Raw genomic sequence first — 14,589 nt, 5'->3', positions numbered from 1 at the left:
TCTTATTTTTATTGCAATAGAAGGGATGTGTTGATGGACATTTAGACGGAAAACGATTTGTATGAAGCCCAAAAACACATGATACATATACCGTTACAAACTGTTCAATTTCTCCTGTCATATCCATCATTTAAGAGGTTTGACTGCATTCATAACAAGGTCTCCCTTCTCTTCTCACAGGTTCTTTTAAAGGCATGTGTAAGCAGATAGATCACTTTCCTGAGGATGCCGACTATGTGGCGGATGCTTCCGAGTACTTCCTACGTAAGTCATTTCTTCTATCCATCCATATTTGTTTAACTTCACTACTACAGTGTTCTTGAAATTCCTCTTTTCATGGAACTTTGACAGTGTTTATTTTGATTATTTTGTATAAAAAGAAGCCCAAAGTCATACAGTACAGCCTAAAAATTGCGTTCCCATGTTACTTACCTGCTTTCTCAATTATGTTTCGAAGGAAACATAAACTCTCCTAGATTACGGTCGCAGTTTCAAATATTTGGTCTATGTTGTGAATGTTAACAAAACAAAACTTGATAAGGGTTTAGTAAAAACTTCATGGTTTGGCTTAAAATCAGTATGTTTGTCTTGTTAGATTGTTGAAGTCACAGACGTAAATTATAACGTCAACTTTTTGGTTTCCCATGAACGCCGGTCCCCTGGGTGAGAGTCCTGTGTTTGTTTCGAAAAGAAAATAAGCTTCCCATAAAATGTAATTGCAGTTTGGTTGCGGGGGCGTTTAATTTCTAGGGGACACGGCTGAAATAGCAAGGGCATAACATCACACTTGTTCTACAATTAAAACATGATTTTAAATGAAATTATAACAATAATTTCAAGTGGACAATCTGTGGAATCACTGAAGTTAAAAAGGTTGAAGTTCAAGTTCAAAAAGTATCAGTGAGATACGGGAATATGACACTAGAGCTGTTTTCAGCCTGATGTGGGAGTGAAAGAGAGTAAAGGACGGGGAAAGCAGCCGATGGAGGAAAAAGTACAAGTGGGATGGGAAGTTAGAGGTGGAGAAGAGAGGACAGAAATGAAGAAGAGCAAGAGGCTGAAGATGACTAAAGAGAGACAGGGTAAAGGTGCAGAATAGGGGATTAGGTCACTGATGTGGAAGAGCAGAAAAGAGCGATGAAGACAAATTCCAGGAGGTAGAAGAGGACAGGAGGACGAGGTGGCAGGAGACGGGGCGGAAGCCAAGGAGAAGGGAAGGTTGAGGAGGTGAAGGACAAGGAGTAGGGTACCAGTGCAGTGCTGTTGCTCTCCCAGAGGCTTGCCAATTAGGACACTTTCCTCTATAAATACTCCAGGCTCCTCTATGTGGGTCACACCTCACTCCCTCTCCTCCTTCCACCCATCCACTCCCTTTGCCTCCCTCCTCTTGCTTTCCCGTCCATCTGTCTGTCCGTCCCCACCGAGGCTGGTGGATGGAGGCCACGGGGTGGAGTGAGGATGCGGGATGATGGGGAACGGGACAGCGAGAGAGTTTCTTTCGGAAAGAAACTCTTGAACAATTGAAAACGAGTGCGGCAACTATCTCATCCAACGATTTACAATGAAAAGCAGGTGCAGAGTGTTGGCTTTCCATGTGAGGTGTGAGGATTTGTGAGGATTTGTTACGGTCCTGTAGGACTTCCTGTGTTTGTACAGCCACTTGAAGGTGGAAGCCGCACACCGTTGCCAAAAAATGTTACCCATTCAGATAAATAACCCCCCGGCAGAGATGAGACATGGATCAGTCGGTGCTCTGGTATCCGTTGCACCCTGGAGGCCACTGAAACAGCAGTAGCCAGCTTTTTGCAGTGGAAGATAGAAGCTTCTATTCATTTTGAATCACTGTATTTTGTCCAGATGAACCACTGATCCTGCATATTTTCTAACCTCTCCCGCTGTGCGTCGTCATGGCAACCGTTTTGAAATATCTGTGCACTGTGTGTGTGTGTGTGTGTGTGTGTGTGTGTGTGTGTGTGTGTGTGTGTGTGTGTGTGTGTGTGTGTGTGTGTGTGTGTGTTTGTATATGCAGCTCTGTGAGGTTTCAGTACACTGAAGTTTGGGATAAAACCTGAAGACTAGCTGAAAAATATGATACAAAAGCCGGATAAACTAAACATAAAGGTTGTTACCATCAACTTGCACAGATTTGTGTTAGTCTTTGACAGTCAGGGAAGAAGATAAACCTGAAAACCTTTTTTTATGCAGTGCTATTTGCTCTGAAAATGACCCAAAGCAGGAAAAAGAGATGGGGAGAGACCCTGGATGGAGAGGCATGGTCGGTGGATGGCTACATACATTGTGTATTTTTGTCTCAGTCCACATTGGTGTGTCAGGTCTTTCATTTTATGTGACTGTGAACATTTGCACATATTGTCCTTTTGTACTTATTCAATCCGTTCTCACTCCGGACTCACTGAGGCACGCTTTAGAGTCTGTATGAGTCCATATAGGATGGGTGTGATGGCAATTTGGACGGGTCTAACTAACACAGGACTTTCACACAGGAGACAGCAGTTTGTATATTGTGTGAATTAAAGTCAACATAGACTTATTTTACAATTAGTTTTGTCACGTATTATATGTACTTAGTTTACCTCCACATTTACTTATTTACAATTACAATCCTTTTCTTAAGACTAACCAAGTTTACCTTGCACTGCAACTGGATTCTCGCAATGTCACAAGATAACGCGAGCCAGAATTCCTCCTGTCAGGGTTCAAGTTATGTGTTTGTGAAAGCTCGTTAGTTCTAAACAACAATAGCAATTCCATTAAGAGGTTAGCGTTGGTTTTTTGCAACAGCATCAGTAATATCAGAGCTGGAGAGTGTTTATTCAACGAACAATGGAGGCTTTTACTACATGGAAAAATATGTTTTTTGCTTTTCTCCCTACTGGTTTCGTCAAGAGTTGGTTCATCCAATCACTTGCCAAGCATTTCATGAAACTGCCTGCCAAAAACCATGTGGCGCGTCTGGTCATAACCAAGTACCTTTGTTGGGAGATGTATGCATGTGACGAGCAGAAACGGACCCACACTGACGCTAGAGGGGAACCTAGAGCGACGAGGTTTGAAGCTCAGGATCCCTGAGCAAGGCAGTATCTGACCAGTTGGGTGTGACAACGTGATATCTTATTTTGTTTGTTACTGAGCACCACTTCTATGAATTGCAGGATTACATAATCATTATTGTACATACACTAACACACTGACTCTTGCACTCTTTGCTTGTTGTTTCCCTGCAATCTTCAGTGATATGGCAATCAAAGCTCACTTGCTGTAAGTCAATTACAGTGTCAGCTAAATTATGAAAATGACAATGTAAAGTGTGGATGGTGACACACTCTGACAGATGGAATTGATGCAACAGTTGTTTATCGAGGCAGGGATTTCTCCACCACTCACTCATACACATTCCCCTCCTGGAAGCCTCCCAACACAACTACAACTAGTTGGTTGGGTGCCTTGTTGCACAGTCGCTGAGAGAGGGGAGACAACTTCTCCTCCAAGCCTCAAGTGTTGATTCGTCAATTCCCAGGCTTCTGCTGCCTCGAATTTGGATCATATTGTTCTTACTGTCAGACGCCTGAGATAATGATATGAAACAGATTGCCAAGGAAGCTCAGGGAACAGTAGCACTCAGTGTTTGTTGACAAGTGGGCTCCTGATATCCTCAATGCAATGATAGGTGTCCTCAAACAGCAGAGTTATTACAGGGAACTCCACACTGAATCATACTAAAATAGTGTTTTTGCAGGAGTTTTGACAGGTTTGACATAAATCCTCTTACTTAATCTACAAAATGTATTTAAATTAAGGGTTGAAATGTGTTAATTAAGTATTGTCACTGCCAGGTTCCATCTTTATGTAGATCATGCACCCCCAGTTTTTGTGCAAAGTCTCGTAAAAAACAACTTCTTACTCCCAAATGCTCCACCGACAATAGAAGACAGATTGTACTTTTGTCTTTCTAATACTACTATCTATTTCCTAATTTTGGACCCTATCCAAAATGGGGTCGTTGAAGACCCTCCATAAACCCCACATGCATAAAATTATATAATTCATACAATTAGAGACCTAATCTGAAGGGGACCCGAGGATAATTAAACCCAATCCAAAATATGGTTGTCTTAAAACCTGCATTCTCTCTACTGTCCACCAGGGGGCGACTCCTCTGGTTGTATAGAAGTCTATGAGAAAATGACTCTACTTCTCTCTTGATTTATTCCCTCAGTAAACATTGTAAACATGAGTTTATGGTCTCAATCTCTAGTTTCAAGTCTTCTTCAATACAGCATGATGTTCATTTAGTAAATGATGCTCCATTTAGAGTCAAACAGACCATAAAGCAGGGGATGCTTTAGGGCGGGGCTACACACTGATTGACAGGTCGACACCATAGCGTTGTCTAGCCTGGGACTCTGTGTTTCCGTCTAACAACCTTAACCCTTTCACAGTGTGTTTTTGCTTAATGAAGAGTTAATTATAAGATGTGTGTTGCTTGTGTTCAGTTGTACTTACTTCCTCCCTCTTGCATTACTTCTGGTTCCAAAATGCCGAACTCGAGGCTTCAAAACTTTAGACCACAAACCAATGGGTGACATGAAGGCCACTTCTTATTTAGAGATTATGATTGTTTTATGATAATATTGCACTTGGAAGGACTGTAAATTAGTAAAAGCTTAAGAGACAATATTTTTAAAAATGCCATATCTGGGAATCCAATCCAAAAGAAGAAGCAACCTAATAACAGACATTTACATTCTGAATTCCCAAATTTTAGCATGTTATCGGAGCTAATAGTACGCTTGGATTCTTTGGGATATTAGATATGTCGACACTTATGGAACGGTCATTATTCATACATGAATCACTGAGAGTCAAGACTATTCAGCTCTCTGGTTCAGATGGGTACACCAGCATGGTAAACGTGAGCCCTGTCCTCTATATTATGCTGTAGTGAAGGGATTGGGGTGGTGGCTCTGTCCTCTCTCTCTCTGTGGCTGCGGCTGATAGTACTGCTGCAGGAGGAAGGCTGACTGCTCGCCCTTACATAACCACATGTACAAATTCACCCAGAGAGAGGGGGGCGGGGGTGGCGGGGTGAGAGCGAGAGACTGAGGGAGAGAGATCAAAAAGACCCTTGGGGAAAGAGAGAGAATAGAAAAGAGAGTGTAAAGAATCCCAAAAAAAGAGAGAGAACGTTCATTCTCTTTATAATCCTGGTCTGTTTTAGTTGGTACAAGTGGTACTAAATGGTGGCGGTTCTCTGTCTATGTCTTCAGGAAATGGGATTGGGTCATTTGAGGAAGTGGATTTTTCCACAAAAATTGAAAAGCTGTTGCACGTTTTCACATTACGTCAGTTTGATTCTGAAGCATTTATAAGGGTGAACCTTCACCAATAACACAGGGCCAGAAACCACTGCTATGCTGCATGGTTTTGTGGAAAGAACCCAGTCATTGAGAAGTGTTAGTTAGCAGAAGTTAGCAGAAGTGTTAGTTATTTCTTTTAGTTAAGACAATCATAGTCCTAACTAAAAGATATGTTTTTCCTTCTCTTGCCTAGTTGGACAACTTCTGCAACGTGTTCTGTAACGTTAGCCTTTATGTTGAACACTTGACGCTGCGTGACTTGCTGCAAATTAGAGTTGAACTGGTCTCAACCACAGACTGTATATCAGAATTGGACGCAGTAGTCGTGATGTCGCCATTGGTTATTGCAAATGTTGCAGGTACATTCCTACACTGGAGTCAAATTCAGTCATATAGTTTGTGTTGGTGACTGGTAGTCAGCCCAATAAAAGGTGGATTCAGCAACATTACCTCCATTGCTTCTATCAATAAATTCTATAAATATCCTTTCATGTCACGATAGTAAGCTGAATTTGTTGATATTGGACAATTTTGCAAATTCATGAATGTTGTTTCATGAAACACTAAAGAAAAAGATCGACCTCTTGGTTTAATAATTTAAAATGCAAATAAAAACATACAATTTAAGCTTGCTTGAGTTTGTTTTCACATTTGTCGAAAAATAAGTGATGTGAGTGAGTGAGTAGATTATGGAAAGGCACATGTCTTTGCTTATAACTGCTTGACAATGGAATGGAAACAAGGCTATGGTTTTGGCTGCACAAGACAACACAGGTTTCCACACTTAATCCAACAAAACTGGGATGGTTTACAACTAAATGCACATGTAACATTCACCCGGGCCTTCTGAGACTCTGTGATGTCCTACATAAGCCAGTTTTTGATGTATAGTCTAAAGTCCAACATATCTCTTGACCTGTTTTCTATAAGTGCATATGAACTCCGTTGTCCTAGAAAACCCTGAGCTGGTATTTGTTTTAATGCAGTTATGTGACAGTAGTCGGCCTCTTGGTCACTACAAGGACTTCATGTCTATTCACTACACTCACAAACAAAGGAAGTCAGATTGTAATTGATTGTATTATTCATGCATTTATTTAAGTATTTATTCATGTACATCATTTGTATCTGTTTGAAACATGTTACAGTGGTTTCAGATTTGATAACAGAGGAACAATGTGTTTTTATTATACAACACTTGGCTATCACTAAGAATATGAATGAGCCATCATGTGTTTGGTTGCATGGCTGTGTGTGTGTGTGTGTGTGTGTGTGTGTGTGTGTGTGTGTGTGTGTGTGTGTGTGTGCGTGTGCGTGTGTGTGTGTGTGTGTATAACAGAATAATTGTAGGATAGTACAGCGTCTGTGTGTATGCAGGGATAGATGGAAAGGGTGTAAAGGGTGTAAAGTATATAACACACAGTGTGTGAATGTGTGTTTTTGTAAGTGTAGGTGTGTGTGAAGTGTGTGGGTGTGTCTAGTATCACGCATGGAGCCATTGAATTGGATTAGATATGGCTAACAGCTCAGCTTTGGCCCTAACTGGCTTGAACAAGGCACAGTCAAACACACACGTTTGTTCTTCTATATTCATAAGGACCTTCACTGAAAAAAATCATCCTATTCTGAATAATCAAGACTTCTGTTTTATTGGTGTAGACTAGTTGGATGAGGAGAAACAAAATTTAGCTTGAAAAATGCATCATAATCTATGAAATGATGTCTAGTAGGTCAAACCTTAATTTTCAAGAAAATCAATGAAAGAGTAAAAATGTTGTCCAAAAACAATATGTGTGGAGTTGAAGTATAAAATAGTGTCAAATGTACAAGTACAAGTTAATTCAAAGACAAAATTACTTAAGTAGTAAATGTGAGAAAATGTTTAGTTACTTTACATCAGTGACCTTAAACCTGAACCTATTTATTTCCTTAAAGTTAAAATGTGTTAGATCTGGACATCATTTTGGTTTAAAACAAAAAATTGAAAGAACAATTACGTCTTTGTATTGTATTGGTCTTGTAATACCACTTGTACCTGGAGAGGCGATAGTGAGTCACTGTAGCGTCCCGTCTGTCCTCAGACATGGTTGGTGTTTGAAACGTTTCTACGTCTTTGGCTTTTATTAAATAAACAAACTATCAAAACGTAAACTGACCGTACAGCACAGGTTAGTGTCACAGAAAACACACAGATGTTTCGGCAGTTTTGTTAAAATTTGCGTTTTCTTGCTCAGCTGTTGGTCAAGAAGTGGCTCTTTTTTTTTATAACTGATGACTGTAAATTTAGATTGCAAGAACCCAGTAGTGGTGGAGAAACAATGCCCCTTATATGTTTGTAGTATGTGGTTGGATATTACACATTTCACCTTTTAACAACAAAAAAGCAGAGGATCTTACCTAATGTCCCCACTCATAACGTTTAAATGGCGGTCCTCACAAAGATAGAAAAACAAGACACACACACGCATTCCTGATGTGCTCTGAAATGAAAGCAGTGTGCTATAATATAAAGCCGTTGCTATAATTAGACCGCTGGATCCTCGTATATTGTGCTAATACTCTGGATCGAGATGTGAGGAGAGGCGTGACATCACTCGCTGATGACGTCACCCGACGACGTCATCCGAATGGCTGATGCCGCCGCAGCTATTTTTAGGGGCCAAGTTGTGACGTGGAGGCATATCACGATTTACATGAATAACACGACATGATAATGACTGGCAGGCTGTGCAAGCATCCTCCTATGTGTGTGTGTGTGTGTGTGTTTGTGTGTGTGTGCATAGCATTCATACACACACACACACACACACACACACACACACCTACACAGGCACATTAAAACACACATCTGCTCTGTATTGTGTGTGTTCATGCTCCCATTTTTCTTCTTCCCTCTCAATAAGATGTGGTAATTTTCTAAAAAGAGGACTCTTCTGATGAACACGTATGTCAGATTTACATGGACACACACACACACACACACACACACACACACACACACACACACACACACACACACACACACACACACACAGTTGGTTATTCCCCTGTAGCTGTTTTGGCAAGTTCCCACTACCACATGTTCTTTGCTTCTGGGTTCTCCCACGTGGGCGAAATGTGTGTGTGTGTCTGTGTGCATGTGTGTGTGAGTTGTTGTGTGTGTGTGTGTGTGTGTGTGTGTGTGTGTGTGTGTGTGTGTGTGTGTGTGTGTGTGTGTGTGTGTGTGTGTGTGTGTGTGTGTGTGCAAGCACATTGTTCCTGCGTGGGCAGTATACAGTGTGTATGGGAAACACCCCACTTTGGAGAGTGAGCAAGTGAGTGGGTGGGAGGCTGATCGATGAGTGTGTTCACTTTGTAGCTTGTTGAGCGGATGTGTGTGTGTGTGTGTGTGTGTGTGTGTGTGTGTGTGTGTGTGTGTGTGTGTGTGTGTGTGTGTGTGTGTGTGTGTGTGTGTGTGTGTGTGTGTGTGTGTGTGTGTGTGTGTGTGTGTGTGTGTGTGTGTGAACCCAGGGAGCTCCCATGGTGGTGTCCACCCCCGCCTCTATAATTCAGCCACAATTACAAGGCTCTCCTCTGCCGCAGCTAATGAAACCATAAGTCAGCCAGAGACACACACACACACACACACACACACACACACACACACACACACACACACACACACACATAAATAAACACACACCACTGCAGCAGAACCAACTGAGCAGTGGGAGAAATGAAGAAGGGGTTGAAAGTGTAAAAGAAAGAATGAAAAACAAAAGAGGTTTAAGAGACGGAGGAAAGGAAAAGAGATCGTTTAGGTTTGTGTGTGTGTGTGTTTGTGTGTGTGTGTGTGTGTGTGTGTGTGTGTGTGTGTGTGTGTGTGTGTGTGTGTGTGTGTGTGTGTGTGTGTGCGCTCTGCCTTCTGTCTCATTACCTTATCCGAGCCATAGTGCACGGTACATATTGACTCACATGGCACAAGGATGACAGGACGCCGCACACACAGTGTTGCTTAACTTTTGTCATTTTGCACAGAAAAAAATAAATAAAGAAAACAGAAGCTCATTAGCTTCTTACCACCTGTGTGTGTTTACGCAGGTTATGATTTGTGTAACGACAGGTCACACTGCTCATGATGAGTTATATTCATGATATAATGCAGGGACAATATTGTTGGGATATCACTCATCATCTCAATCATCATCATCATCAAGACTCCCTGCTGTGGAAGCTTGTTTCAGTATGTACAGGATTGTTATAGAGCCTAACATAGCGTCAGTAAAACAATAATCCTCCACCATCCTCCATGTCCTTAACTACGTTACTGAAACGACAACGGTGTGATTGTGATGACCAGTAATATGATAATACAATTTTTGGGGAAAAGATTGGGTAATTTATCAGCAAACGCTCTCATTGATTTAGAAACACACACACTGTTAATGGATTGGGACATCCAACAGTTTATAAATCTTCACCATTCTGAAAATAATTGTAATAAAATGAACTCTTAAGTGCATCACGCAGACATCATCACGATCATCAATTGTTGCTTGAAAGCGCACAGACAGACGTCGTACAGACAGACGTCGTACAGACAGACGTCGTACAGACAGACGTCGTACAGACAGACGTCGTACAGACAAACGTCGTACAGACAGAAGTAGAAGTTGAGGTACGGTAGCCAGGATGTGCCACAAATACGCGTTCTGTGCTCGCTGAATCCCCTAGTGGCCGTAGCCAGAAATGCATGTAGGGATTTAAATATTATGTATATTTCTTTACAATAACACAGACCTAATTAGTTATTATACTGCCTTGAACGCTTGTGCATGCACCTTACAGTCAGTGCTGACTAAATGGCATAAAGCAAGAACGGCGTTACTTTTTATGTGTTATTTGTTGAGACAGAGCTTGGAGCTTTGATGACATCACGCACGAACAATGTGTGTTGGATCCTAATTAAAACCCAGTGCTATTAAATAGAGGATATCTCCTCTCAGCAGCTCATAATTTATATGTAATTTATGGGCTATCCAAGTGTTGACAACAGGGAGCCAATCAGGACTTTGTAGGTACCAAACGAGTTTATGCTTGAGGCTAAACAACAGCGAGCAGGAGCAAAGTTTCAGAACGAGACAAGAAACATAAGAAGCATGTTTCACTTCACTAGAATGTTGTTGCAGATAAAATCCCACAACCAGGAAGTCACAGGTTCAATCCCCACAGCGGCCCCGAGACAAAGACGCTAACAACACAACGACGGCTGACGCTTGTTCGCTTTCAACTCTCCGCGTCTTTGTCTCTGTGCTGCCGTGTGTTCGGTGGCGGGGTGCGCCTGGAGGCCAGCGCATTTGGTTAAAAATTCTTCCTTTTTTAAACTCCCTGCCGTCTGTTTAAAAGAAGTGCAGAGGACTGAAGAGAGAGAGAGAGATAGAGAGAGTGAGAGAGAGAGAGAGAGAGAGAGAGAGATTGCTCGAGGCAAAGCAGCTTCACAGAGAAGTGGAGGCCTGCAGTCTTCTACCTTCTCTTCTTCTGTTCTCCTTCTATTTTACACTTTTATCCCTCTATCCTCCTGTTTTTAGTCGATTGTCAGTTTTCACCGTAGCGCCCTGTTCTTATCGTCCTGCATTGTATCGCGCTTCATTAAAAGTCTTAACTGTCACTAAGTTGCTATCTACTTTATTTTCCTGGGGTCAAATCATCCTCTAAGATTAATAATTATCCAGTAGAGTTTGTGATTATAATTTAAAGCCTTTGTGACCTTTACAAAGTTAAACAACGATACAAAAAAACTACAATGGAAAAAATAAGTAAAAAAACAATTAATACAAGATCTTTGTGCCTTTAAATGTGGCAGCAACCTCTGATTCTGCTGAATGAAGTCAATGCTTCATGTGTTAAAGCTGCATTCTCTCTGCTGTCCACCAGGGGGCGACTCCTCTGGTTGTATAGAAGTCTATGAGAAAATGACTCTACTTCTCTCTTGATTTATTCCCTCAGTAAACATTGTAAACATGAGTTTATGGTCTCAATCTCTAGTTTCAAGTCTTCTTCAATACAGCATGATGTTCATTTAGTAAATGATGCTCCATTTAGAGTCAAATAGAAGTGAAATAATAGGTAATATTTAGGCCTTTCAAGATAAAGAAAGGTCTTGACATTAGAACTCGCTTTGAGTTTTATTTCACTTGTTTTGAATTTGTTCTGAAATGTGTCTCTTTACATCGTAGAAAATGTCAGCCAGCTGTGTGTTCACCTTTAGTAAATGATAAAGAAAGTGCAGTACAGATGTGTGTGTGTGTGTGTGTGTGTGTGTGTGTGTGTGTGTGTGTGTGTGTGTGTGTGTGTGTGTGTGTGTGTGTGTGTGTGTGTGTGTGTGTGTGTGTCAGGAAGCATTTCCGCTTACTTGGGTGAAATAGGTGTGTTCGTCAGTGTGTGTGTGTGTGTGTGTGTGTACAGTATGTTGTTGGTGTGACGGGCTTTTCCACCTTGAAGTCAATTTGCTCTGACAGCACATGTCAATGAAGAAGAGGAGACGGGGTTAAAACAAATACGATGTAGGAGGAGGAGGAGGAGGAGGAGGAGGAGGAGGAGGAGGAGGACCCTTGGTTCAGTGCCATCTCTGAGGTCATCTTAATATTTTATATGCTTCAGTGAATGGAACCATCACAGTCCAGCCACACTGGAGAGAGAGAGAGAGAGAGAGAGAGAGAGAGAGAGAGAGAGAGAGAGAGAGAGTGAGAGAGAGAGACCTTCAAGAAACACGAGCCAGATGATCAAACAGGTTGTAGACAATAGAAACTGCACTTAAATATGAACCAGGACTAAGATTGACAGCTGACTGCACATATTTCTTGTTTCTTTTTTTAGCGATGGTAAGTTCTTAGTATAATCTTATTATTGAAGATAGAATTAATGGCCGAAACCTTGAAAACACAGCTAGGAAAATAGTTTTGTATTTTTTATGCAAACCACAGATACGTTGAATGTGAATTTGAAACTATTTTCATTTGGTCAGAGCAAGTGGCATAGTGTATCTACTGTTAGTGAAAGTCATGTTTTAATAACAAGTATGGGCGAGAAAGTTTACTAAGGGCGGATGGATCAAACAACAACAGGACTTTCACCCAGGAGACCTCTGTTGGTGTCCCATGTGAAACCAAAAGTCAATGTTGACTTTACATTTGTTACGTAACAGTACAGTCTGCTGAGGGCGGTGGTTATTTATGTATGCTAGTTACGCTACGTTGTTGGGTTGTGTTATTATTTGAACACAAACACAATCTTTTTTCTAACCTAAACAAATAAGTTGTGTTGCCTGAACCTCACCAATTGTTTCACATCGTTAACCACGAGGAATTCTGGGTATCTGCAAGCGAGATACAAGGCTGATATGAAACATATTTTTGGTTCGGAAACATCCACATTCAGCGTATTTCGCAATTTGAAGAAACATACAATGACAAAGTTTTTCTGGCAGTAAGTTGACAAAATAACATCAAATCATTAGCATAGATTGTGGTTAGATTCTGGAACCTACTGCATTAATAACCAACCACTTAATGTTGCTATTTCAGTTTAAAAATATATGTTAACAGGTGATCTGTATTACTCTACGCTTGAGTAATAAAGTTGAAGATTAAGAAAGAAAGCTAATAAACCTTCTCAACAGCAGAGCATTTAGTGGTCTCCAACACATACACAAATAGATATCATTTAAAAACTTTAGATTTAATCATTTATTTGTACTTATTTACTTATTGTAAAGAATGAGAACTAAAGACAAGAAAAAAAGGGAAAATCTGATATCTTCAACAACGGAAGCAGAATCCTGCAGGAAAATGTATCCGCATGAAAAGTTGAGGAATGTGACATTGGTCGCCTTTAGAAACCAGATCGAGCTCCGTGACCACGGCAGCACCATGACAACCCCGCGGCCAATCAGCAAATCGTCCGCACAGAGGGCGAACAGACAGACAGCTGATGGACGGACTGATAGGGGAGGGATGGAGGACGGACGGACAGGGTGGAGCGATAGGTGGAGAGGGAGAAACACTGCACAATGGAGGAGAGATCTTTATAGAGGAGAAAGAAAACAGGGGAACATAGTTTTTAAATATATACATTTTGGAAAAAGTAGTCAAGGTGCAGTGAAATTAAATGCAGAATATACTCTTTTTAAAGGATCAATTATTGCTTGTTTTTTTCCAAATGACGGAGCAATAAAATATCAATAACTTAAAGGTCTGTCATGCATATCATACATCATTCGGTCATACGTTTGTAACAATAATTATATCTTTAGCACGTGGTGACAATGACAATTATTTAGCTTATTTTGGTCATCATCTCTATTAGTTTGGTTAAATCTGACCAGCTGACTGTGTTTATTTGTTGTTTCTTTGTTTTTGTGATGTTTCTCAGTACAATGTTATGGCCAAAAATACATCCCATTCACTCTAAAAATATTGTTGCAATTGTACTTTTTATGCAAACCACTGATAAGTTGAATGTCAACAATTTTGCATTTGGTCAGAGCAAGTGACGTCTATATTATTTATGTATTTTTTGTATTGACTGTTATTAAAAGTCACCTGGTTTAATAACAAGTAAGACTGGCAAGAAAGTCTACTAAGGGTGGATGGGTCAAACAAACACAGGACTTTCACCCTGGAGACGCTGTTGGTGTCCCCATCTGCAACCAAAAGTCTGTTACGTAACAGTACGTCAGAAAGTCTGCTAAGGGCAATTTCTATTTATTTATGCTAGTTAAGCTACGTTATTGCGTTACATTATTATTTCAACACAAATGCAATCTTTTTCTAACCTTAACCAAATTGTTTTATTTCCTAAAACTAACCAATTGTTTCTTGCCGTTAACCACGAGGCATTCTGCGCTTCTGCAATCAAGATACAAGACTGATATGAAACATATTTTTGGTTCAGAAATATCGACATTCAGCGTATTTTGCAAAAACATACAATGACATTTTTCTGGTGACTGGGTTGAGAAATAACATTGAATCATTTTTTAATAGGTGAACTGTCATCAACTAAAGGGGATCCAAATTACAAGCTGACTTTATGCATGTTACGTAATAGTGCGTAAGAGAGTCTGCTAAGGGTGGCTTTTATTTTATTTTTTGCTAGTTATGCTAGGTTGTTGTTACGTTGTTGTGTTACATTGTTGTGTTACATTGTTGCGTTACATTGTTGCGTTACATTA

General features: G+C 40.6%; 1 protein-coding gene across 1 annotated transcript in view; it reads left to right on the top strand.

The window, feature by feature from the left end:
- LOC129096253 (voltage-dependent calcium channel gamma-2 subunit-like) overlaps positions 1-14,589 on the top strand; it is a 61,567-nt gene that overhangs the window by 42,581 nt on the left and 4,397 nt on the right. The window contains exon 2 of the mRNA XM_054604985.1: positions 181-264. Within this exon, the coding sequence (XP_054460960.1) occupies positions 181-264 (84 nt within the window). The remainder of the gene's footprint in view (positions 1-180; positions 265-14,589) is intronic.

The sequence above is a fragment of the Anoplopoma fimbria genome, chromosome 9, assembly GCF_027596085.1.
Source record: "Anoplopoma fimbria isolate UVic2021 breed Golden Eagle Sablefish chromosome 9, Afim_UVic_2022, whole genome shotgun sequence".
NCBI classification, from domain to species: Eukaryota; Metazoa; Chordata; class Actinopteri; order Perciformes; family Anoplopomatidae; genus Anoplopoma; species Anoplopoma fimbria.
The sequence above is the reverse complement of the archived record's forward strand: the minus strand, read 5'-3'. Positions and strand labels throughout refer to the sequence as shown.